The 23,506-nt window shown below is 65.1% G+C and overlaps 9 protein-coding genes across 9 annotated transcripts; 6 read left to right on the top strand and 3 right to left on the bottom strand.

Moving 5' to 3' along the window:
• Positions 1-6,785, top strand: AMSG_07070 (uncharacterized protein; the record flags this gene model as incomplete). The annotated part of the gene is made up of 4 exons (XM_013901083.1): positions 1-1,888; positions 2,097-4,420; positions 4,693-4,802; positions 4,832-6,785. The coding sequence occupies 4 exons, from the start codon at positions 1-3 to the stop codon at positions 6,783-6,785; spliced, it is 6,276 nt and encodes a 2,091-aa protein (XP_013756537.1).
• Positions 6,786-7,280: 495 nt separating this feature from the next.
• AMSG_07069 (uncharacterized protein) lies at positions 7,281-8,437 on the bottom strand (the record flags this gene model as incomplete). Its single annotated transcript, XM_013901082.1, has 2 exons — positions 7,281-7,311; positions 7,386-8,437. The coding sequence occupies 2 exons, from the start codon at positions 8,435-8,437 to the stop codon at positions 7,281-7,283; spliced, it is 1,083 nt and encodes a 360-aa protein (XP_013756536.1).
• Positions 8,438-8,509: 72 nt separating this feature from the next.
• On the top strand, positions 8,510-11,099 carry AMSG_12035 (uncharacterized protein; the record flags this gene model as incomplete). The annotated part of the gene is made up of 2 exons (XM_013901112.1): positions 8,510-8,884; positions 8,926-11,099. The coding sequence occupies 2 exons, from the start codon at positions 8,510-8,512 to the stop codon at positions 10,495-10,497; spliced, it is 1,947 nt and encodes a 648-aa protein (XP_013756566.1). The 3' UTR covers positions 10,498-11,099.
• A 185-nt stretch (positions 11,100-11,284) lies between these two features.
• On the top strand, positions 11,285-14,934 carry AMSG_12034 (uncharacterized protein). Its single transcript, XM_013901111.1, has 2 exons — positions 11,285-11,340; positions 11,507-14,934. Exon 2 carries the CDS (start codon positions 11,519-11,521, stop codon positions 14,864-14,866), a length of 3,348 nt encoding a protein of 1,115 aa, XP_013756565.1. The 5' UTR covers positions 11,285-11,340; positions 11,507-11,518; the 3' UTR covers positions 14,867-14,934.
• A 129-nt stretch (positions 14,935-15,063) lies between these two features.
• Positions 15,064-17,692, top strand: AMSG_12033 (uncharacterized protein; the record flags this gene model as incomplete). Its single annotated transcript, XM_013901110.1, has 2 exons — positions 15,064-15,095; positions 15,307-17,692. 2 exons carry the CDS (start codon positions 15,064-15,066, stop codon positions 17,597-17,599), a joined length of 2,325 nt encoding a protein of 774 aa, XP_013756564.1. The 3' UTR covers positions 17,600-17,692.
• On the bottom strand, positions 17,602-18,794 carry AMSG_07065 (pirin domain-containing protein). The gene is made up of 2 exons (XM_013901081.1): positions 18,414-18,794; positions 17,602-18,291 (listed from the first exon to the last, which is right to left on the bottom strand). The coding sequence occupies exons 1-2, from the start codon at positions 18,621-18,623 to the stop codon at positions 17,632-17,634; spliced, it is 870 nt and encodes a 289-aa protein (XP_013756535.1). The 5' UTR covers positions 18,624-18,794; the 3' UTR covers positions 17,602-17,631.
• Positions 18,795-19,008: 214 nt separating this feature from the next.
• Positions 19,009-19,868, top strand: AMSG_07064 (peptidyl-prolyl cis-trans isomerase). The gene is made up of 2 exons (XM_013901080.1): positions 19,009-19,125; positions 19,260-19,868. Exons 1-2 carry the CDS (start codon positions 19,039-19,041, stop codon positions 19,791-19,793), a joined length of 621 nt encoding a protein of 206 aa, XP_013756534.1. The 5' UTR covers positions 19,009-19,038; the 3' UTR covers positions 19,794-19,868.
• A 392-nt stretch (positions 19,869-20,260) lies between these two features.
• AMSG_07063 (uncharacterized protein) lies at positions 20,261-21,321 on the top strand (the record flags this gene model as incomplete). Its single annotated transcript, XM_013901079.1, has 2 exons — positions 20,261-20,270; positions 20,312-21,321. 2 exons carry the CDS (start codon positions 20,261-20,263, stop codon positions 21,319-21,321), a joined length of 1,020 nt encoding a protein of 339 aa, XP_013756533.1.
• A 53-nt stretch (positions 21,322-21,374) lies between these two features.
• AMSG_07062 (F-box/WD repeat-containing protein 7) lies at positions 21,375-23,281 on the bottom strand (the record flags this gene model as incomplete). Its single annotated transcript, XM_013901078.1, has 2 exons — positions 21,375-23,132; positions 23,165-23,281. The coding sequence occupies 2 exons, from the start codon at positions 23,279-23,281 to the stop codon at positions 21,375-21,377; spliced, it is 1,875 nt and encodes a 624-aa protein (XP_013756532.1).
• Between the last annotated feature and the right edge of the window lie 225 nt (positions 23,282-23,506).

Raw genomic sequence — 23,506 nt, 5'->3', positions numbered from 1 at the left:
ATGCCTCCCGCCCCCTTGCCGCGACTAGACACCCTGCCCGCGGAGCTGGTCCACGCCGTGGCTCATGGCTCGGGCGTACTGACCGCCGGCGATGTCGTTGCCCTTGCCGCCACCAACTCGTACCTCCATGCCGCCCTCCTCGGCGACGGCTACGCCCGCGCCCTGCTGTATGCCCGCGCCGGGCCGACTGCCTGCGCCGCCCGGGGCGAATGGCGTGCGGCCTATGTGGCGCTGACTCTCCCCCTCACCCCACCCGTGAATCGGCTGCTGCTCACCGCCGTGGCGGCTTCCGCGGCTGGTGCGACTGCCGACGCCGATGCCGATGCTGCACCGTGGCGGGAGCTTGTTGTGCGCACCTGTGCGCGGCACGCGTTGTTTGACCCGCGTGACAGCTCGTACCTGGTCTTGCGACGCGCCCTGGCTGCCAACAACGACGGCACTGTTGCCGCTCTGGTACCTGCACTCGGCGCCGATGCGGGCGTGTTGGTGCAGTGCAAGGAGGCTCTGCGTGAGGCAGTCCGCCGAGGGCATCTTGGCGTTGTCCGTCGTGTGCTATGCTCGCAGGACGACGACGATCATCGCGTCCATCTGGTGCTGTGTTTGGTGATGGACGCGGCCGCGGAGCAGAAACCGGAGATGGTGGCGGCGCTGATCGACATGGTGCCGGACGCGTTCACATCCCATCTGGAACAGAATCTGTTCGTCGGCATGCTGGGCTTCCAGAATGTTGTCTGGGCGCCGCACTCGCCCCACGCCCCACCGCACCTCCCGTTCTGCCCCGAGATCTTGGCGTGTCTGCTCAAGCGGGTCGGCCCGATCATGAGCGATAAGCTCCTCGTAAGCGTGTTGCATGTTAGTGCAGCGTGCCAGACTGTGCTGCTAGACTTTATGTGCCAGGCACAGCCCGAGCTCTACTCGGCCGTTGCGGCGAGCATGGCCGGAGACGTCGACGCTGTCCTCGCTGCGATCGACTCTGCCGACACCGGCGCTGGCACGCTGGCGCCAATGCTGACGGGCATTGCGGGTGGATGTGGCCAAACGGAGGTGGTGCGTGCTCTTGTTGCTCGGCTCGGTAGAGCTTGCGCACCCGTTGCATGTGGGGCTATCGTGCGGGCCGCCGGATGCGGCCACGCCGATGCGCTGCAGCTCCTGTTGGAGCTCGCAAGTGATGCCAGCAATACCCACCGGATGGCGCTACACGCTGCCGCAGCAGCCGGACAAGCCAAGGCGTTGGAAGTTGTGCTGGCCACCACCGGCTGCGAGGTCAACAATCAGGCTGCATCCGTGGCCGCGTTGTACGCTGCGGTCGGCTCTGGCTGTGCTAGCACGTTTTTGACGCTTGCGTGCCATCCACACATCTCTCCGGCCGCATGCGCACAGGTAGCTCTCGAGGGCTTTGTTTCCATGTGTGCTGCGGGCAACGTGAGCCTTGCGAGCGCGGTCCTTCCTGTTATCGTTAACCATACGCCGCGCGCCGAGCTGCGGCAGGCCGCTTCCGCTGCTGTTGCCGCCGCCGCCATTGCCGGCGCGCCGTTCATGGTATCGTGGCTGCTCGAAGAGTGCGGACTCCTGATCGACCGAGCCCGCTTGGTCGAGGTGCTCGCAGCAGTGTCAGAGCCTGCCGTTGCCGAGCCTCTCGCCGCATGGCTTGTCGCAGAGGCTGAGCCTGCCAATGCCGATGAGCCGGAGCCTTTGGTTCTCGCCCCGCATCTCCGGCCTCGGACTCGCGTCCGTGTTGGGAGCCGGGCCCGTGATCGGTCAGCCAAAGGCCGCAAGGGCAACGGCCGAGGAATGGGCAAGGCCAGGGGCGCAGCCAAGCAAGGTAGACCCAAGGCCAAGGCCAAGGGCAAGGGCGGAGCAGGCAAGTCCAGCCGTCGTCGGAACCGCGGTGACAGGTAGACCTCTGCCAAATTGGGTTTGACCCGTTGCTGCTCTGTGTTAGCCAAATGCGGGCAATTGACCACCACTTGACCGAGCCGCACTTTTGCCCGCTATGCTTCGGCCGCCGAGTCGACGGCGGCAGCAAGGAAAGAGGCACGGGCTTTGGCAGTGGAAAGCAGTCGTGGCGGTGTGTGTGGTGGTGTTGGTAGGCGTAGGGCTCCCGGTAGGCGCGATCCCAAAGGTGCAGCGGACGCGCGTAGAGGCTGCGACGGACACTGCGGTTCAACTGGCAAACGGAACGACGGTCGTTCCGACGAGCCTTGCCCTGAACGCCCCGCTCACGACGTGGATCGGGCTACGGTTTCGGCTCGAGGTCGGAGCCTCCGACGAGGTGGCGGCGGCTGTGCTCTCGCTTGTGCCTGCGCAGACGACGTCCGTGAGCAGCGCCTGCGCCGTCGTCATCCACGTCGAGAACTCGGCAACACCTGCACCGTTCGGTGCGTCGGACGGCGGCGTGCTCTCGGGCCGCTCGCGTGCGCCTCCCGTCATCCCATGGACGCTGCCGGGTACCACCGATGTCTGCGCCAACGGACAGCTTGAGACGCCGACAGCCACCTCGCCGGACCTCACGCCGCTCCTGGACCACGTCCGGGCCCTGCCCGGCTGGACCGCAGGCGGACACGTCGCGCTACTCATCGCTGTCCCGTCGTCGTCGTGCAAGGAGAGCGACGGCGGAGCGCGCCAGTTTGCGGGCTACGTGCCGGACACCACGTCGTGGTACGGCCCGATTGCGGCGCCGATGCTGCAGGTCACGTCTATGTGTGCCGACTGCGCCTCAGTCCTCACGTTCCCAGCCTCTCTCCCACCGACTATTTTCCATGGATCTCAGGTTGTGTTCACAGCAGGTTCTTCCACCGAGGTATCGGTCGATGATGGCTACGGCGAGATGCCGCTGCTGGTGCCGCTGGATGCAGACTCGCCGGCGGCGGCGGCGGCATTTGAACTGAAAGTAAGCTCGGGCATGGGCACGGCCGGAACAGTGTTCGCTCCGACCGCTGATGTCTTTCTCGGTCATGCTCTCGCTCAACCGTACGTCCCGGGGCCCGGCACACCGGTTGTTACCCGACTGGCGTTTGCGCCTCTTGGCGTGCCGCCCAGCGGGCGGATCGTCTCGGCCTCGATCGTGACCGCCGCCGCCAACGAGACGCTCGAGGCCGGTCCGCTCAATCTGCGGGTTCGAGCTGAGGCGCTTGACGCAGTGCGGGCGGCACCAGGAGCTGCAACCGGCGCTGGCGCAGACATCTCTTCGCGGCAACTCGGGTCGGCCGATGTGTACTGGACAATGCCGAGTACGTGGCCGCGCGGCGAGCGGGTGGCATCACCAGACCTGGCCGCGCTATTCAACCAGGGTAGCGTGCTGAACTCTCCCGGATCCAGCGCCGTTGACAAGACCGCACTGCATCTCGAGGGGAGCGGCACACGGCTAATTGCAGCTGGCTGCTCGGAGCTAGATATTGTGCCGTTTCTGGAGGGCGTCAGCACACTTATGCCGGTGGATCCGGTGCTCACGCTCGACGCCACTGGCGGGACGCTGACGCTTGCCACCTCGTCGGGTATCTTGTTCACGACCGGCGATGGTACGGCTGATACCCGAATAGTGGCGTCGGCGACCGAGTCAGTTCTCAACGCTGCGCTCAATGGCCTGCGCTTTGACCCGACCCCGTCCGGCGGGAGCCACAACGCGAGTGTGTGCGCAACACTGACGCGCGCGACGGTCGGCGCAAGTCCCGGCGGCTTCTCAGCCCTGCGCTTTGTCTCGGCTTCGCCGGCGTCGATGCTGGACGACGCGATCGACGGCTCGACCGGAACCGTTAGCTCGGGTAGCCCAAGCGTGGGCTTTGACTCTGCGGCACCATTCTACGCCCTCGACGACGGCCTCTTCCGCGGCTACCTTGACCTTGCCGGTATCCTGCCAGGTGACTCGGTGACGCTGCCGGCAGCACTGTATGCCGTTGGCCACCGCGATTTGAGCCTCTCGCTTTGGATGCGAGTTAACGCGCCTACTTTCCACGGCGTTGCACAGCCTAGCATTCTTCAGCGCGGCCCTACGTCTCCCACGAGCGGCTCGCCTGGGTGGGCGCTTGCGCTGGATGCGAACTCCGAGACGATTGTGTTCACAGTCTCGGACGGCGCGGTAACTCCGACCGCGACCACAATTTCAGCCGATGTCTCAACAGAGCTGGGCGCCGAGGCTTGGTTCCACATCGGGGCACTGTATTCGGCCACGTTCAAGGTCCTGCGGCTCTATATTAACGGCATTCCTGCACCGCTTCCGCTCGGTACTGCTGCGCTATCGGACGCGTTTCTGGCCGAGATTGCCACCGCAGGCGGCTTTGCCCCAGCCACAGTGATCGGCGGCGAGTTTGATGGGCATGTGGCCGACATTCGTGCCTTTACCGTTACTCTCCCGCCACAGTTCTTTGCCCACTTGGCCCAGGGTGTGTCGGGAACGACAACTACGGCATGCGTGGGCACTCTGGTCACGCCTGCGCCGCCACCACCACCATCTCCGCCACCGCCGCCGCCATCTCCGCCACCGCCTCCTCCTCCGCCGTCGCCTCCGCCACCATTCCCGCCACCCCCTCCGCCACCATACCCGCCGCCTTTTCCACCGCCACCGTCGCCACCGCCACCACCCGCGCCCCCGCGCCGATTGCTGCCCGTCCGTGTGAGTCCGGCGTGCGCGACTGCGCCGGAATGTGCAACGGTTTTGCCCGGCTCGACAGGTGTGGTGTGTGCGTCGGTGGCCAGACCGGGCGCGTTACCAACGCGACGATGGACGATTGCGGGGTGTGCGACGGGCAGAACGAAGACAAGGACGACTGCGGGGTATGCTTTGGTGGCGGTGCAGCCAAGGACGCGTGCGGGTGTGCTTCGGCGACGGGCGGAGCTGCGCCGGATGTGACGGTGTCCCGAATAGCGGCTTGGTGTTCGACGTGTGCGGAGTGTGCGGCGGCGATGGCGGGACGTGTATCGGCTGCAATGGACTGCCGATGAGCAACGGCGGTGCGATTGTTGACGCATGTGGTGTGTGCGCTGGCGGTGCAACAAGTTGCAACACGACGTGTGCACCCGGCGGAATGCAGTACGACTGCCTCGGGGTGTGCGGCGGCGATGCGAGGACGGACGGCTGCGGGGTGTGCTGGTCGGCGGCCGATAGTCTGGCGTTTGCCGATCTCCATCGCGACGAGTGCGGCATATGCTTTGGCAACAACTCTCTACAGGACACATGCGGCGTGTGCGGCGGAGGCAACGCGGACGTCGACGCCTGCGGGGTGTGCTTTGGTGGCGGACAGGGCAAAGATCGCTGCGGCGTATGCTTTGGCCAAAACTACACCGTCGACGTCTGTGGCGTGTGCTTTGGCGACTCACGGAGCTGCCTCGGCTGCGACGGGCATCCTAGCTCGGGCCTCGAGCTCAACGCGTGCGGTGTGTGCGGCGGCGGGCCATGTGGGGAAGCGATAGCGGTCGACGCGGCGCCGAGTCCTGCTCTTCCGATGATCCTGGTTGCAAGTGCCATGGTCGGTCTCTTTTTCTTGCTCTGCCTGGTGGCAGGTGTGGCCATCCGGGCTCGCCGCCGGCATGCAGTTGCTGCGGCCACCAGCCCATTACGGCCGAGCGGACCGGCTCTGTTTGTGGCGGTGGCGGGGAGTGCGGCGACCACCATTCCTGTTGGTGGGGTGTGCATCGACACGTGGCACGAGGTCTCGACGTACAAGACGTGGCAGCTCGACGAGGTGGTGCGGGCGGTAGAGAGCGTGCTCGACTGCCACGGCCGCGCCGCGGTGGCGCTCGACGCACGTCACGCGCGCACTTTTGTCGAGTCCCATCTCGTCGATGGCGTGCTGATGTCGCGGGCAGCGATGAAGCTTGTTGAAGATCGACTGGCGGCATCGTGCTCGATCGAACCAGCCGACTCGCTCGAGAGTAATGGTGGCGATGGCGACGGAGTGGTCATTATCCGTCGCGCCATGCCCGTACAGCCGACAATTATTATGGCCAAGCCGAGTCCCGATGCCAACGAGCCCGCACTCGCCGAGCTCATGCTCCAAGCTTCTTTGTCAGAGGCGGACCCGCCTAAGATCCGCCCCGCCACCAGCAACGCCACGAGCAGGAAGCGCTCGCTCACGAGCCGGATTGATAAGCTCAACTCGACAATAAGTTCTGTCCCGCTCCGCCGGCGATCGATCGCCCGCGACGCCATGTCGGACAACGGCCTAACCGTGACGCGACCAGTCAGCAGCGGGCTCGTCCGCCACCGATCGACGTCAGATCCAGGTGGCATGGAGGAGGCGGCACTCGCTGCCAAGCGCTCTCTGCTCAAGGCTGCCAGCGGCAAGCGCAACCGGCGACGGAGCATTGCGGCGGCGCGACTGACAGCCGGGCGGCGCCGTAACTCCCTCTCGGTCTCGAGTGGAACAGGGACTCGCGGAACTGAGACTCGAGACGAGCTTGAAGCGAGCCAGATTGACATGTACGACAGCGCGTCATCAGTTGGCTCGATTGCTTTTGCATCATCCACAGTGAGCATGGCACCATCGGCCACGCTGTCAGCTGCCGCGTCGGCCGCCCCCACCTCGTCGCTTCCACCACGGGCTCGCAAACTTAGCATGTCACGGACGCTGAGCGGGCGCCGGAGCGAATTCAAGGTTCAGGTCCGTCCGAGCGTTCGCTCTGGGGCCACAATCACAGTCCCTTCGCGGTCGTCGCGGTCTTTCCGGTCCGGATCCACAAAGTCCATCACTTCGGGCGTCTCGCGGTCGCGATCAAGGTCGAGGTCGGGCCTGCGCGACACTGACGACGACAGCGTGGTCTCGTCGGCATGGAACTCTGGCAACCTTTAGCATGATTTACGTATCTCTTGATGATAAAAGGAACGAGCCTGGGTCTGGTTGGGTTATGGCTGGAGCGATGAGGCCCCGGGTTGCGCGCAGCCATGTGTGTGTTCAGTGGCGCCGGTCGGCTTGACTGAGTGGGTCGGGGCTTTGGGCCGACTGTCGGCCAAGCGTGGAAGTAACAAACAGTAAAAAAAGCTGCAAAATGTGACCAAAATTTACCAAAATAATCATTTTATATAACTTGACAGGCAATCACAACACAATTTTTGATATTGTTAGTTTGAAATATTGAAATATATATTTTTGCATTTGTGTTTATATATATTTATGATCTGGCAAAGTTTGAGGTTGCCTCGACCAAATTTGTCGGGCAGTCCGCTATTCGCCATTTCCTGACCTTCTCGCCCACATCTAGCCCTGGAAACCCAAGCACCATGTAGTGCATCCTGCGACCATGATGGAGACCTTACGTTTATGTCCGTAGCATGCCTGTAGCGACCACTAGACTGTGGCGAAATGCGCAACCGATGAACTCGCCCCGCCCGACCGCGCGTGTACAGAGCCGAGAGGCACGGCCGAAACATCCGCAACAATGACATGACGGACCCAGGCGAGCATAGTCGACCGAGCGTGGCATTGCACTCACCGCCGCCGCCTTTTGCCAGCTTCTCCAGCGCATACCGGATCGAGCCAAAGACGCCAGCGGTGACAACACCCTTGGCGATCTGAACCTTGGCGGCGGACCCGCCAACGATTCCGCGGATGGCCGAGGCGAGGGTGGCGGCCGTGGCGGGGGAGGCCAGGCCGCCGGGAGTGAGACCGGCTGAACCAGAAGGCAGTGCACGGGCGACTGCAGACGGGAGTCGCGGAAGCTCGCGCTGCGGTGCCAGTTCCCAGCCTCCATCTGCTGAGCGCTCAAACAGCGGCGAGGCATCAAGGCGTGGACCGTAGAGGGCGTCAAAGCCGTCGCGGTTGCCGGCGACAATATTGGGGACCTTGGAGGGAGTCTCGGCGCCGACCGCAAACCGCGGATCGCCCATGTACGAGAGCGAGGCAATGGCCTCGTAGATCCGCGTGGCGGGGAGCGAGTCGCTCGCAGGTGCAGCGCCGAGCATGATCCAGCTCGCACGCAGCGCGGCGTCGACATTGGCGTCGACTGCAGCAGTGAGCTCGATCGGTAGCGGCTCGACGCCGATCCATGCTACGGGCTTGTGCAGCCGACCAGCAAGGTAAAGGTGTGACCACGAGGTGAGGTCGTCCACAAGGGCAGCGGCTTCGACGACGCCATACTTGACCTTGCGGCCAGCAAGCTCGACGTACGGGTTGTAGTACACACCCATGCCCCAGCGTTGGACGGCGGCCAGTGCGCGCGGACCCAGCGCGCGCACGCCGCCGTAGTGCATCGCCAGCTGCGGATCGGCCAGCGCCTCGGCATGCCATGCCACTGCATCGTCCACCACCATCACCACGTCCAGCATCGGCTGCTCGTCGGCTGCATAGCCGCGCTGCCGGAACGCGCCTGACCCATATGCAAATGCCGCCTGCCCGCTCGGCAGCGCTGCTACCACCGCTTCCAGCTCCACCTGCCGCTCTTGCCCGTCCGCCTGCTCCAGCCGTGCCATCCGCTCCCACGTCCGAGTCGCGTGTTGTCGCGCCATTGTCACCGCCTCCCCCCCCCCCCCCCTTGCCCCCCCCCCCTCCCACACCCCACTCACTCTACACCCCACACTATGCCGTGGCAGGCTCTCGGGGGCTCGGCTCCGCCGGCACCACCGGCGCCGCCAGCACCCGCGGCGTTTGTGCAACCGACACAGGTCCCGTGCTTCTCCACCGACGCCTCGGGCATGGTGCTGGTGATCTCGGCGGCGGGCGCCATGTTCGCGGCAGGGCTCGTGCTGTGGCTGGTCGTCCTCCGGCGGCGCTTCCCGCACGTGTACTTCTTCAAGCCGCACAACCGCCGTCCGACGGCGTACCGGTCGTGGGCGACGCAAGCGTGGTCGAGCTCGTTCACCGAGTTTGAAGAGTTGTGCGGCCTCGACGCGGCGCTGTACCTGCGGACCCAGGCGTACCTCATGTGGTTCCTCGGCCTGCTCTCCGTCGTGACCGTCGGCCTCCTCCTGCCCATCACTTTTGGGCCGGCCGCGAGACGTTGCACGACTGCCTCTTCCAGTACACCACCGCCGTCCATATTGCCATCGCCTCGCCGCGCCTCTGGCCCATGGTCGCCGTCACCTGCCTCACCGCTGCCGCCACCGCCGCCCTCCTCTTCCGCATCGGCGACATGTATCTCGACGCCCGCCGCCATCACCTCGCCCGCAAAGTCGTCCAGAACCAGTCGGTCTACATGTTGGGCCTCCCCACCTCGGTCGTTGACCCTGCCGCCCTCGCCACCGCCCTCGCAGCACACTTTCGCTCGCTTGACACCCTCCACGCTTGGGTCGCCATCGACTGGTACGCCGCCGCCTCGGCCTACCGCCGCCTCGACGCCGCCCGCGCCGGCCTTCGTCTCACCCATGCCCTCCTCGACTCGGCATCAGGCGACAGCCGCGACAACCGTGACAACGACGCCGCCGCCTTGGAGCACGCGCCACTGCTGGCGCACTCGGCCGCGCCGCCGCCCCGCACTATCTCCCGCTGCATCTGCCGTGGCTGCTGCTGCGTCCGCGTCGACGCTGGGTCGCACTTTGAAGACGCTGCGTCAGACGCGGCTGTAGAGCTCCGCGCCACCCTGCTCTCGCACACTGCGTGCGGAACTGGCGTCGGCTTTGCCACCTTTGCCACACCGCGCCAGGCGTGGCGCGCCACCAACGAACGCTTTGCCGCCACACTCGCCCGCGAGAACCTCTCGCCCGACGAGGCTTCCATCGTCGCCGCCCTTGAGCACGGCTCGGTCGCCATCCGCATGGCCCCTGATCCGCAGGACATCATCTGGGATAACCTCTCGGTCTCGTGGTCGTCGAAAAAGCTCCGCCAGGCCGCCAACTATGCCATCCTCATCGCGCTCATGCTCTTCTGGCAGATTCCGGTCGGCCTCCTTCTCTCGCTCAACGTGGTCATCGAGCACTCGTCGGCCTTTTCCTCGCTCGGCGACAAGCCCGGCGCCCACATGGTCTTTGCCTACCTCATCCCGTCGCTGCTGCTTATTGGCTTCCGAGTTGGCCTCCCCTACATCCTCATGGCGCTCGCCGTCCCGGAGCGGTTCCACTTCAAGTCGACGATGGAGCGTGCGGTACTCAAAAAGTACTTTTGGTTCCTCATCGCCAACACTCTCGTCCTGCCAATGCTTGTCACCTCGACCTCGTCGGCTGCCTCGCAGCTCCATGACATGACGTCCAAGGACGTGCTCCGCCGCCTCGCGGCCTCGCTCGGCAACTCGTCGTCGTTCTTTATGTCCTACGTTATCATCGTCACCTTAGTCGTCACTGTCGCCCGCTTCTTCCGTACCGGCCCTATCCTGCTCTACCTGTGGAAGACGTCCGGCAAGTACGCCTCACTCCCATCCGACGCGCTAGCCTCGCTGCTCGGCGAGCCGGAGGCGTTTGAGTACTACGTCGAGTGGGTCGACGGCATCTCCATCTTCACCGTTGCCCTTACCTACGCCACCATCGCCCCGCTCATCGTCCCCACCGCTCTCATGTACTTTGTGTGCAAGCACTTTGCCGACCGCTACAACCTCCTCTTTGTTCACCCGAAAAGTATGAGTCGGGAGGCTCCATGATCCCGCACTGCATGGTCTTTATCTACGCCTCGCTCGTCATCTTCTCGCTCGCCTCGATGGGCTTTGTCCTCGCCCGCGGCTCAGCCGCCCAGGCCGTCGTCACCTGCATCGTTCTGCCCACCATCCTCGCCCTCACTTACGCCCGCATCCACTTTCCGTTTTCGTCGTCGACGACAATCTCCCACGCGACGTCCACTCGGGCCTTGACACCCATGCTCTTGCCGCAGACTTTGCCGGTGCCTACGTCAACCCCTCCGCCATCAAGCTTGAAGCCGAGCTAGACTCAATCGCCCCGCGCTCCTCGGCCAACGATCTCTCGCTACCGCGCCCAGTCCCTGGCTCGCTCTTTGACTCGCTCCACGACGTCGATCTCCACCTCCACTCGCCACACTCCATCTCGCCGCGCTCCATCTCGCCGCGGATCTCGCCGCGCTACCCGTCGTCCACCGACACCTCGGACACCTCGGCCGAGCCCTTGGCAACCCTCCCGGGAGCCCTCACACTTACCGCATCCGCCGCAGCACCCGTTGCGCCTACGCCACTCCCCATCACCGTCCCACACTCTGTTCACAGCCTCAATTAATCGTTGCAGGCTACCATGCCCCAAGCTCACACTCGGCCACCAGCGCGCACGCGACTCAGCTCACTGCTTCGTCCCGCCACCTTCAGGCTTCCTCCCCCCGGTCGTCGGACCTCTCCTCTCCCACACCCTCTCTCCCATCTCCACCTCACCCCACTTTGGCTCCCCCCCCCCCACATCGACCTTTTCTTTCACTCCCCCCTCCCTCCCTCTCCCCCCCTCCCTCCTTTGCCCTCCTTCCCCCCCCCCCACTCCTGGACACGGTACGCGCCAGCCAGAGCCTGTGAATGGCTGGTGAATGAATGAACATTCAAAGTTGGCCGCCATTGGCGCGCGTTTTAGCAGGCAACCACCACCCACCGCCCGCCGCGCCTTTGTCACGCCACTCACCTCCTCCCCCCCCCCCCCCTTCACCCGCAACCCGCACAGGGCAGCCTTGCCATGCCGAGCAAGCTCAAATTCACTGTCGTGGCATGCTCCGGCGAGGACGACGAGCATCCTGTGGTCGAACTCGAGCGGCACACGCCGCACACCAAGGGCTGGCGCTCGCCGCGGTTCTGTGACTACCCGCTGGAGATTGTGCTCGCCTTTGACGCACCCGCTCGCATCCGCAAGCTGCAGTTCTACTCGCACCAGTACCTTGTGGCGACGAAGATTGAGCTGTTTGTCGGCAACCTGCCGCCGTCCAAGCCGCGGGCCCTCGAGAGCATCCAGTACCAGCGCCTGGGCTACATGTCGCTCGACTCGAACCGTAGGACCGAGTACAAGGCCCGAGAGCTCAAGTCGGTCCACATCGACGCCATCGGCGAGTTTGTCAAGCTTGTTGTCCACAAGTGCCACATCAACAAGTACAATCTGTACAACCAGGTCGGTCTCATCGCCATCAACGTCCTCGGCGACGTCGTGCAGGCCGCCCAGGTCGACGCCGCCGCCGCGCGCCTCGGCCTCGTCGCAGCTGACGCTCCGCCGGGCCCCGTCTCAGGCGCCATGCTCCACGACAATCCGGCGGTGTGGGGCCTCATCAACAAGGCCTCCAACGTCGATCCCATGGACGACCTCTCCTTTGACCTCTCGTTCGACGTCGCCACTGCCCGCATGCTCCGCAAGCTCGAGGCCGCCAAGGCTGACGCTCAGCGGGCTGAAAACTACGATGCGTGCCAGCAGATCAAGCAGCAGATTGAGTTTCTGAAGGAGGTCGGTGTCGAGCTCGCCGCCCTTGAGGCCCGTAAGCTTGCTGCTGTCGACCGCGAGGCCTACGACGAGGCCAAACGAATCAAGGTAGAGATCGACCGCCTCCGCCAGCAGGCCTTTGGCTCGGTCATGGCCCGTCCGTCGTCCGCACTCGCCACTCCGCGGAACGTTCCGTCCGAGGCCTCGCTCCCGCACTCGGACGCCATGTTCCTCAACGACCACAACCCATCGGCGTCGTCGTCAGCTGGCCCACCACCGCCGCCACTGGCCCATGGCGCACGCCCTCTGCCCGCCAACCCTGAGCCGGCACCACCGCCGCGCCAGCAGCATCACCAGCAGCAGCCGCGCCAGCAGTCGCGCCAGCAGCCGCGTCAGCAGCAGTCGCGTCAGCAGCAGTCGCGCCAGCAGCCGCGCCAGCAGTCGCACCAGCAGCCGGCCTCGCCACCGCAAGACTCCGAGTACTCGGCCGGCTCGCCGCCAGAGAGCCACGCTGCTCCGCAAGGGGGATTCATGGTTGTCGAAATGAGTGAGCTCAACGAGGACTCGGTTCCGCCGCCGACGCGGACTGCCCCGCCTGCAAGCGGCGACCCATCCGAGCGGCCGATCCGCCCGGCTCGCGGCGCGGCACAAGCTCCGGCCCATTTTGAGCGAGCCGAACAAGACCAAGTCGCTGACGCCCCGCCGCCGGCCAAGCGTGCGCCGCCGGCCAAGCGCGCCCCACCGGCCGAGCCGCCTCAGCGCGCAATGTCTCGAGGGTCGGACGACTCGCGCGCCTCTCGCGCGATCAAGCCGGGCGGCAGCGGCGGCGGCTTTGAGGCCACCATGCAGGCCATGGACGCCGGCTCGTCTGACGCAGAGCCACTGTCCAAGGCCAAGGCCCAGCAGGTGGGGCACCTTATCGAACTGTTTGGTGAGGGCACGCTCTGCATGCTGTACTCAAAAAAGTGGCAGCTCCGCAAGGCTGCTCTCGAGCGCATTACCACCGCCGCCATTCGCGGCGACTTTGACAACACCGCCTCGCCAGCGTCGCTCCTCTCGGCGCTCACCGAGGTTCTTGTTGTCGGCCTCGAAGATCGCATCGCCTCTGTCTTTGCCGCCGCCATGGAGGCCATGCCGCAGGTCCTCAACGCCTTTGCCGACGCCGTCCCTGACTCGCAGCTCACTACCGCCGTCAACGCCTTTATTACCACCCTCCTCGCCAAGTCGGCTAACGCCCAAGCTCGTGTTGCTGACTCGGCCCTAGAGGCGCTTGACGCCATGTCGTACATGCGTGTCGTCGGCGCCGAGCCTATCGGCGTCCGCATTCTCAAGCAGGTCAAGCCAGGTGCTCAGTTCCGTATCATCCTCGCCCGTCTCCGCATTCTCACCGCACTCGTCACCGCCTTTGGTCTCGATGCCACCACCGTCGACGTTCACGACGCGCTCGACTTTTGCCACACTCACGCGTTTAGTAACGCGTCCAAGGAAGTTCGCACAGCCGCCGTCAACCTTCTCTGCGCGCTGTACCCGCAGTACTCCAGCGCGGTGGAGGACGCGCTCGACAAGCGCATCTCACCACATCTGCTCAAGGAGATTCGCGCGGCACTGCCGGCGGGCACGCAAGTTGCAGCCAGCCAGGGCGGCGCAGGGCGCGGACGCGGACGCGGACGTGGACGCGGGCGCGGACGAGGTGCAGAGCGCGGGCGCGGACGTGGGCGTGGGCGCGGGCGTGGGCGCGGGCGTGGACGCGGGCGTGGACGCGGTGGCGCAGGTCGTGGACGCGGGCGAGGCCGAGGCCGAGGCCGCGGGCGCGGGCTCACTTCGCAGCTGCCGCCTCCGGTCGACGACGACGAGTACGAGTACTACTCAGAGGACTCCATTGAGGTGGACGTGGTGCCGGACGCGGACAACCCTCACGCGCATTCGGTCCGCATCTCGCCGGGTAAGGGTCGGCGCGGGCACTCGCACGGGCGGTCGGGAACCAAGGACATCAACATCAACATCAATGTCAACCCAGGGATGTCACCGCCGGCGCCGGGTGCCGGCCCGGCCTCTGGCCCGCCACCAGCCAGCACCACGCCGCCGCGCGACCGGGTCGACGCCGATGGGCTGCGCCGCCCGCGGCGAACCTCGTTCGATGAGGGTCCTTCCATCAACATCACGCCCGAGCGCCAAGTGGCGACGCCGGCCCGCGAGGTCAATCAGGAGGTCTACTCCAACGACTGGAACATCGACCAGACTTGCATCTTCTGCGGCGAGAAGAACCCCACGTTCACCAAGCGAAAGCTTGACGAGCACTACTTTGAGTCATGTCCCGTCCTCACCGCCTGCCCGGCCTGCCACGAGACCGTCGAGGTTGCCTCGCTCCACGAGCATCTGCTCGAAGAGTGCGAACGCCGCGGCTCGTATAAGGTCTGCCCGCGGTGCAAGGAGCCGGTCCACAACACCGACTATCCATCGCATGTTGCCGCCCGCGAGTGCCTCGTCGCCAAGGATCCCAAGCGCTTCTCGCGCTGTCCGCTCTGCCACGACGACATCCCCCCGGGCGAAGAGGGCTGGGTCCAGCATCTCATGGTCTCGGGCTGTCCCGAGAACGAGCGCACCCGCAGACGACTGTAGTTTCAGCGCGGTTGCCGCGAAAGCCGACTAGTATCAGCCGGTGATCATTGAATGACGATGCCGACTGTGCCTCCCCGCCGCGATGCCCGCCTCAACACACAACAGCCCCCGCAGCCACACCCCACTCGGCTCGAGGCGCAGCGTTCGGCGCCACTCCAGGTCCTCGCTCGCCACTCGCTCCACAGTCGGCCGAGTCCATGTCGTTCTTTGCCACACATGCCTACTCTCCGTCTCCCCGTCGGGCCCCTTTACCCCAACGCTTCGGTACGCCCCTATGCCTTCCCCTCCCCCTTTCCGCGTCCCCTCCCCCTGCCGCCGCCCAGTCCGATCACTGCCCCCCCCCCTCCCCTCCAATCACCCCTCCCCCCTTCCCCTCCCCCTCCCCCCTTCCTCACCCTCCTTCGACATCCTTCTCCACAGCCGGCCGCAAGTGGTCGCAGCCCCCGCAAGTCGCTCTCGTTCGACAACACCTCGCATGGCCGGTTGCGCTACGATTCGCGCGAGCTGACGCCCGACTCGCTGCTCGCCGACTTGGATCTGTCGCCGGCGCCGGCTCCTGCTCTGGCCCGGCCGTCGTCGTCGTCGCTGCTCTCGGCTGCGGTCCGCGAGCCGGTGCCCCGCCATGTACATACTCCTACGCCCAATAAGGCGCCGCGGAGCAGGCTGGCGTCGCCAGCACTGGCCAGTGTTGGGCGAGTCCGCCGCAGTGGGCGGGTGGGCCGGGTGGGCCATGCCGGCCTCTCGTGGGGCACACCCGAGCCGGATGCCGACCGCTCGCGGTCACTGTCGCAGTCGATGGCTTCGCTCTCGTTGGCTCCGGACTTGCGCGGCCAGGCATCACCGACGCGGCCATCGTCTCGGCCATCGTCGCGGCCATCATCGCGGCAGCTGTCTCGGCCGGCGCGGCCGGCACACCCGCCACGTGCCGCCAATCGCAGCGGCTTCCGAGTTGAGCTGGACTCGGATTCGGAGAGCGACTCGTCGCAGTCTTCCGACATCGGGCTCCTTGCGCCGCATGCGGCGGTGTTTGCGACTGGATCGAGCGCGGGCAGCCGAGCCTCGCCGCCGCCTCGGTCGCGGGCGGGTGCTGGCTCGGGCGCGCCCAGCGTGAGCCCGACCCGCACCTTCCGCGCGCCGGTCCTCCACGTCGACGTCGACGACCCGAGCGAAATCGACTCTAACGTGCGACAGAGCGCGATGTCGGCGTCGGACGACGGCGAGATGTCGGACGAGGTGCTTGACTCTGCAAGCATGTACGCTGGCGTGGCCAGCAGCATTGGCGCACACGGGCAAGGGATTGCGCAGCGCACGCAGCGCATGCCCCCTCTCCGCGACCTCACGGTGGAGCCACTGCGGCTCATCGAGGACGAGCGGCAGGCCGAGGTGGCGGCGTCGCAGGCACAGCAGACGGCGTCGTGGACGGCGCACGAGGCCAAGGCGGCAAGTACGGCGGCGGCGCAGCTAAAGTCCTCGCTTGGCGCCGCCAACAAGGTCCATGCCGCGCTCGCCTCGCAAGTTGCCGACGTCAACGAGCGGACCGACGTGGCGCTTGGCTTGCTCCGCGTCCAGCTCCGCGAGCGGTTCGAGAGCGAGAACGCAGACGGTGTGGCGCGGGTCGAGGCGTACCTGGCGGCCAAGGCCGCCGAGGCAGAGCGGGTGGCACTGGTCCTCGACGCCATCAACGACGCCGTCGCCGAGGTGATTGCAGACGTCGCTGCCGAAGCCGCTGCCGATCTGGCGGCCGAGGTGCTGGCTGCGGCCAAGGCCAAGGCGCAGGCTGCCGCTGAAGCCAAGGCAGCCGCTGAGGAGGCGGCCAAGGCTGCGGCCAAGGCGGCCGAAGCGCAGGCGGCCGAGGCGGCCGACCCCAATCTTCGCGGCGAAAAGATGGAGGGCTATCCGGGGCGCGAGTTTGCGTCCGGGCTGGCGTACATCGAGTACCTCGAGCTGTGCAAGACAAGCGCGACCGCGCAGAATCTGGTCAAGACGACCGAGAGCAACCCCAAAATGGCCGAGGCTGCGGCAGCCATCAAAAAGGAGGTGACTACCCGGATCAACCAAGTCTCGAGCGAGCCGCGCAAGATTGCCCAGCTCTGGCAGGTCTTTGACTCGTTTGCCAAGAGCATGTCCGGCGAGGTCCAGAACCTGCTGTTCCAGATGGTGGCGACGCAGGTGGTGACCCAGGGCCAGCAGGTGGTTGGCGGCAAGCGGACCAATGTCTTTCCGCTCGCTGTTATCTGCGCCCGCCTCGTCCGCGACTCGCCGAACATGCACGCCATCATGCGGGCTGAGTTCTGTCGCCGCTGCATCTACACCGTTCCGCTGACGTTTGACAAGGACAAGGTCGGCAAGAACTACGCCCGGCTCATCGGGCGAGTCGGCGGCGAGAACGTCGAGCGGTATCTGGAGCGCATGAGCGGGTACTTTCAGATCTTTGTTGCGTACTTGGTCTCGATCCCAGACGTTCCGTCGCTGTGGAAGGTCCTTGCCCGCCTCCTCAACCTCCAGCCCAAGCCAGTCATCCTCGGTTGCGTTCACTCGCTGCTGGACATTGCCGGCTTTGTGCTGCAGAGCCAGTACCCGCATCAGATGTCCAAGATCGTGACCTACATCCACACGCTCTGGCTCCCGCTTGCAGGTAACGACGCGTTTTCGACCTCGTGTGCAGGCCTGCTCGCGCACCTGCTGTCGTCGCCGCTTGCGCCACCGGCCGACTACATCGCCCCGCTCTCGTAGGCGTCTGCACCTGCTCTGCTTTACTGGCAATCCTACTGCGGCTGCACAAGCTCGCCATTTCGGAAGTCGATAAACGCCTGCATGATCTCCTCATCGGTGTTCATGACAAACGGCCCGTGGCGAGCCACGGGCTCACCGATCGGCTTGGCGCCGACAAGCAGGAAGCGCGCCGGCCCGCCTACGGCCCGCGCCTCGACCGCGCCGCCATCGTCAAGCACGCCGAGGGCGTGGCACGGCACCGTCGTGCCATCGACGCTCACTTCGCCATCAAACACGTACACAAACGCGTTGTGCCCCTCCGGAACAGGGACCGAGACGCTGGCCTCGGCCTCGGGCAGCGCAATGTCAAAGTAGAACGGGGCCGTCGCCACCCCAGTCACCGCGCCGGGCGAGCCTTCAAACTCGCCAGCGATGATGCGGACCGTCGCGCCCGACGCAGACGTCACCTCGGGCACATCCTCCGGCGGAATGTCCTGGTACCGCGGCGGAGTCATCTTCTGCGCAGCCGGCAAGTTGCACCACAGCTGGAAGCCCCACATGAGGCCCTCCTCCATCTTGGGCATCTCCGAGTGGATGATGCCCGAGCCGGCCGTCATCCACTGGACTGAGCCCGGCACCAAGTTCCCGGTGTTGCCCACCGAGTCCTTGTGCTCCATCCGCCCAGCAAGCATGTACGTCACCGTCTCAAAGCCCTGCGCAGCGCCAGCCCGATGTGAGTGATTGCGGGGAGAGGGGGGGGGGGGGGGAGCGGGGGAAGCTACTGTCATCGCGAGCAAACAGGATCTCTGGCTATCATGCTGCCCTCGCCACGTACACGGTGCGGATGGTCGGGAAAGCCGGCAATGTACCCGCTCGGATCGTCCGACTTAAACTCGTCGAGCAGAAGAAACGGATCAAGCGAGTCGAGCTTGCGCGTCCCGATCGTCCGCATCAGCCGCACGCCTGCGCCATCCGACGTCGGCACAGCCTTGATGACCTGCGAGATTCCCCGAAGCGTGGCCGCAGCCGCACTTGCCTGAGCCATGTTGTTGATGATGAGGATGTTGTTGTTATAGATGGTGTCTGTCTCGTCACAGGTGTACAGATCACACGTCACGCCGAGTATCAAGCACGCTACCAGCAGAGAGACCCAGATGGAAGTAATGGTGCTCACGGTGATGGTATGGTGTGTGAGCGTGTGGAGTGTGTGCGGTTGCGTTGAGTCAGGCTGCTGCGTGTCGGGGCTGGCCGAAACACACCTTGTTTTGCGCCCGCCACCGCTCCAATTACGTCATCCCCAGCCACGCGGCCCAAACCAATCAATTGCCAGCCGACCAACCAACGAGCCAACTGCCACGGCTCCCAGCCCGACCTGTCACTGCTCGAGACACGCGTGACCTTTGCCAGGCAGGCATCGCCACCACCACACTCCCCCCCCCTACCCCCTGGGCACCCACACCATGCATCACCTTCTTCCTCTCTTCGCCATCCTGGCCCTCCTTGCGGCCTCTGCAGCCGCCACCGCTCCGGCCAAGTACTCGGTCGAGGTACGCATGCCCCCACCCCCCCCTCCCCCCACCCCCCCACCCCCACCCCACCCCGCATCGCATCCCCACCGCGCCCACTCACCCAACCACCGCCACGGCGACTACCTCCCCCTCCTCCCTCCTCCTCCATCCAGTTCCACACCACGGTCAACAACAACTCGTCGTTCCTTCTCGAGGTCAACCGGGCGGATGCGCCGCTCGGCGCTGACCGGCTGTGGGAGCTTGTGACGCTCGGCTCGCCAGCCGGCTCGGCTTCGTACTACGACCTCAACGGGTTCTTCCGTGTCGTCCCGCAGTTTGTGGTTCAGTTTGGCATCTCGGGCTCACCGGCCGTCTCCAAGGAGTGGATGAACAAGGAGATCAAGGACGATCCGGTCAAGCTCTCCAACACCCGCGGCGTGCTCTCCTACGCTGCCGCCGGGCCCAACACCCGCACCACCCAGCTGTTCATTAACTTTGCCGACAACTCGCGCCTTGACGGCATGGGCTTTGCCGGCATCGGTACCGTCACCCAGGGTATGGATGTCGTTGACGCCATCTACGCCGGCTACCAGCAGGAGCCGAACCAGGAGCTCATCTACTCCCAGGGCAACGCCTATCTCCACAGCAACTTCCCCAAGCTTGACTACATCATCTCCACCACCGCCAAGGACCTCTCCCTGGCTTGAGCATCCTGCATCAGCGCCACCCACGTTGCCCCCCAAAAAACCAAGAAAAGAGAAAGAAGGAGAAAATCGCCAAACAGCTTCTCCCCCCCCCCCTCTCCCCCCCCTCCCCCCCCGCCCGAACAGCCACGTGGTCCCAGGTCACTCCCCGCACCTTTGGGGTGTGTGTGTGGTACGGGGGTGCTTTGCCCCTTCACCCACCTCACCCTCGCGACGGGTCACGTGCACGTCCACTCAGCCCACCACTCTCCCCTCCTTCCTCCTCCCTCCCTCCCCCCCCCCCTTCCCCCCCCCTCTCCCCTCCCTCTCCGTCCAGCAACCCATGTCCGCACTTCCGACCAACGACGAGGGCGAGACGCCACCTGCCGCACTGCCCGCACCTTCCGTCGCGAACGCATCATTTCACGCGTCCTCATCCTCGTCGTCCTCTTCGTCGTCCTCATCGTCATCGTCATCGTCATCCTGCTCAGATGGTTTGTCGTCGGATGGCTCGTTGGTGCTGAGCGGTGATGACGTCGGAGCCGACGCGGTGTTCTTTGAAGCTGCGCAAGTGGCCGAGTTTGGTGACGTTGTCGGCGCCGCGATGGTGAGCGAGGCTGGCCCAGTGGCGCACTCGCTGGCAGAAGTCCAGGTGACGACGGTGCCGACGCGTGCAACAGCTATTGGCACGTCGGGTCTCTCGGTTGCAGTCGCGCATGATCAGGGCAAGCGCAAGACGATGGAGGATGCCGATCTGGTGTGCCTCGACCTGGCCGCCCGCGCCGCATCGTCATCTGCTGCCATGGAGCTGCCTGAAGGCGGTTGGCACGCGCTATTTGCTGTCTTTGACGGCCACTCGGGCGCTGAGTGTGCCAAGTACTGTGCAGACAACATCATTGAGACGCTTGTCTCGGCGCCGGCCTTTGCCGAAGATCCTGAGGCTGCGCTCACGCAGGCGTTTGCTACGCTCGAGACGAGTTGGCTCGAGTCGGCCATTAGCACCGAGGCCGACGACGGAACGACTGCAGTGGTGGCATATCTTCGCGGGACAACGCTCTGGGTGGCCAACGCCGGTGACTCGGAAGCCATCCTCACATGCACTACGGCCGGCATTTCCGAGCTCACCACCTGCCACAACCCAGCCAAGAACCCGGCAGAGCGCGAGCGGGTGGCTCAGCTGGGCGGGACGGTAATGCCCAACGGACGGCTTCGGCACCCGGTCCTTCCGGGCTCGATGTTCTCCATTGCAGTCTCCAAAGCGCTCGGCGATCTCACGTTCAAGCATGACCAGTACACCAAAGGCAAGCCGTCGGGCCTGACGGCCGTGCCGTCTGTCAACAAGATTGAGCTCACCGACGACGCACACTTTGTGCTGATGGCTTGCGATGGCCTGTGGGACGTCATGGCCTTTGACGTGGCCGCAGGCTTTGTCGTCCGCCGGCTCAATTCGGGCCTCGACGTGCAGGCCATCGTGGACCAGCTTGTGGCGCGGGCAATTGACTTGGGCTCGATGGACAATGTGACAGCCCTGCTCATTGTGTTTGATCCGTAGCTTGTGACTCGCTCTGCAGCTTGCTGCACCTAAATGCGATAGGTAGGAAAGGGCTACTCGTCACGATGCCGCCGGCGGGCGCCCGACGAGGTCTGCGGCCGAGCGCCCGACGACGGGCGAGCTCGCGGGCGGCGCGACGGCGAGGCCGACGACGGACGCATACGCGACTTGAGAGGCGAGCTCGGCGTCTTGCCTGGCGAGTCCGAGACAAGAACTGAGAGCGAGAGCGGATTGGGGTTCTCTGGCAGTGCGGTGCGGATGGCGGCGGCGTCGGCGGCAGAGAGCGAGGCCTTGGCTGCCTCGTGCTCGGCAATGAGGCCCGAGTCAGCTACGACCGACCAAACGCGAAGGGTGTTGTCGCGTGAGGCCGTGACCAGCTTGTTGTCGTTAAAGCCAAGGGCCGAGACCTCGGACGTGTGGCCGTAGAGCGTGTACATCGGCTCGTACGCGTTGTCGTACGCCGAGCCGCCGCCAGAGCCGAGCTTGACGTCGCGCCGATTCCACAACCGGACAGTGCCGTCGGTCGAGCCAGCAACAAGCTTGGCGTCGTCAAACTGAAGGCACTTGATGCGGTGCAGTGCGCCGGTGAAGTTGGCGACAGGTGCCGACTTGCCGGCCGCCAAGTCCCACGCCTTGACGAGGCCGTCGTGCGAGCCAGAGAACATGGTGGTGCCGTCAACTTGGCAGCACGAGACCACGTCCGAGTGGCCCTTGAACGTAGCAACGCATGCCTCGCGACCGGACGCGCGCATATCCCACATTTTGAGATGGTAGTCAGCCGAGGCCGAGATCACCAGCGGCGACGACGAGAGCACGCCATCGTTGACGAGCTGGACATCGTACACGCCCGAGGCGTGCCCCTGCAGCACGTTGAGGCATGCCGTGGTGTTCATGTCCCACACCCGGAGCGTGGCGTCGTTAGAGGCCGAGACCACCTTGTTGCCGGCAAAGTCGGGCGCGATGGACCACACTCCACCCTTGTGGCCCTCGAGCTGTGCGAGGCACTTGCCCGACGAGAGCGAAAAGACCCGCGCGAGGCCGTCCCAGCACCCGGTGACGAGCACGTCAAAGGCGGTCGAGTAGCGGAGCGAATAAATCCACGACGAGTGATGGGTGTCAATAGACGACATTCGCTCGCCCGAGTACAGGTCGGTGACGTAGACGCTGGTGAAGCCGCCGGACACGATCTTGCCAGAGCGAGCGACGACGTCGTCGTCAAAGTCAAAGCACCGACGCGGGACGGCGTCGGCGAGCACGCTCTGCGCAAACAGACCGCGCTCCCAGCCGGCGTCGACAACGTAACGCTCGCGAAAAACGTCCTTCCAGAACACCAGCGAGTCTGCGGCATCTGATGCCGATGCCGCCAGAGCACGAGCCTCCTCCTGGGCCACAAGGCGGGCACGAACGTGCATGGGCCAGCCGGCCTTGCAGTAGCCCTCCCACAGCTGCTGATCTTCAGCGCGAGCGCGCCACGCCCGTGACACCTGTGTGGCCTTTGCCAGCGTCCGCATGTCGAGATACAGCAGGATGGAGCGGACGATGTTGCCCGGCAGCTCTGCTACAAAGTCGCGCTTGGAGGCGAGCGGGAGCCACGCAGTGAGGGCGGTGAGGAGAGTGAGCGAGAGCGAGGTTATGAGCGTGTAGAGGGCCACTAGTTGGGTAGCCACATCCCACGAGGTAAACTCATCGACCCAGACACGAACATGCACAGGAGGAGGGACGGCGCCTGGCGGGGGATACGCCGCAGGTGGCAGCGAGTACTTTGTCTCGCCATCCGCCGCCACATACGGATGCGCAAACGAGACTCCGCGCTTTCGCCGTCGATGACCCTGAGCATGTCCACCTCCTCCTCCATGCCCATGCCCATTCCCATGCCCATGTCCATGTCCATGTCCACCACCTCCGCCAGCTCCTCCTCCACGCCCCGCATGCCCTCCTGCTCCCGCCATGTGTCCTCCATTGCCTCTTGCTCTTGCTCCGCTACCAGACATGCTCCAGTCCGTGGCCCGTCTTCCTCAACTTGCTCCTTCGCGTTATCCTCTTCCTGGACTGGACGTCGAGTGTGGTCGCCACGCACCAGTCGCTGTCGTTGGTGTCGTTGTTGCTGTTGTTGGTGTCGTTGGTGTCGTTGGTGTGCCGCGCGTCGCGTTGCTTTGGTCGGTTCGTCGGTTGGTGACCTGACCAG

The sequence above is a fragment of the Thecamonas trahens genome (genome assembly GCF_000142905.1).
Source record: "Thecamonas trahens ATCC 50062 unplaced genomic scaffold supercont1.32, whole genome shotgun sequence".
Lineage (NCBI taxonomy): Eukaryota > Apusomonadida > Apusomonadidae > Thecamonas > Thecamonas trahens.
This window is presented reverse-complemented; position numbering and strand designations above follow the sequence as displayed.

What these genes read in the sequence shown, in the direction of transcription:
- AMSG_12034 (XM_013901111.1), top strand. Translation starts at nt 11,519, where the DNA reads ATGCCGAGCAAGCTCAAATTCACTGTCGTGGCATGCTCCGGCGAGGAC.
- AMSG_07065 (XM_013901081.1), bottom strand. Translation starts at nt 18,623, where the DNA reads ATGGCTCAGGCAAGTGCGGCTGCGGCCACGCTTCGGGGAATCTCGCAG. An exon ending in TTCCCGACCATCCGCACCGT is followed by an intron (nt 18,292 to 18,413) that starts GTACGTGGCGAG and finishes GGCGCTGCGCAG; the next exon opens with GGCTTTGAGACGGTGACGTA.
- AMSG_07064 (XM_013901080.1), top strand. Translation starts at nt 19,039, where the DNA reads ATGCATCACCTTCTTCCTCTCTTCGCCATCCTGGCCCTCCTTGCGGCC. An exon ending in CGGCCAAGTACTCGGTCGAG is followed by an intron (nt 19,126 to 19,259) that starts GTACGCATGCCC and finishes TCCTCCATCCAG; the next exon opens with TTCCACACCACGGTCAACAA.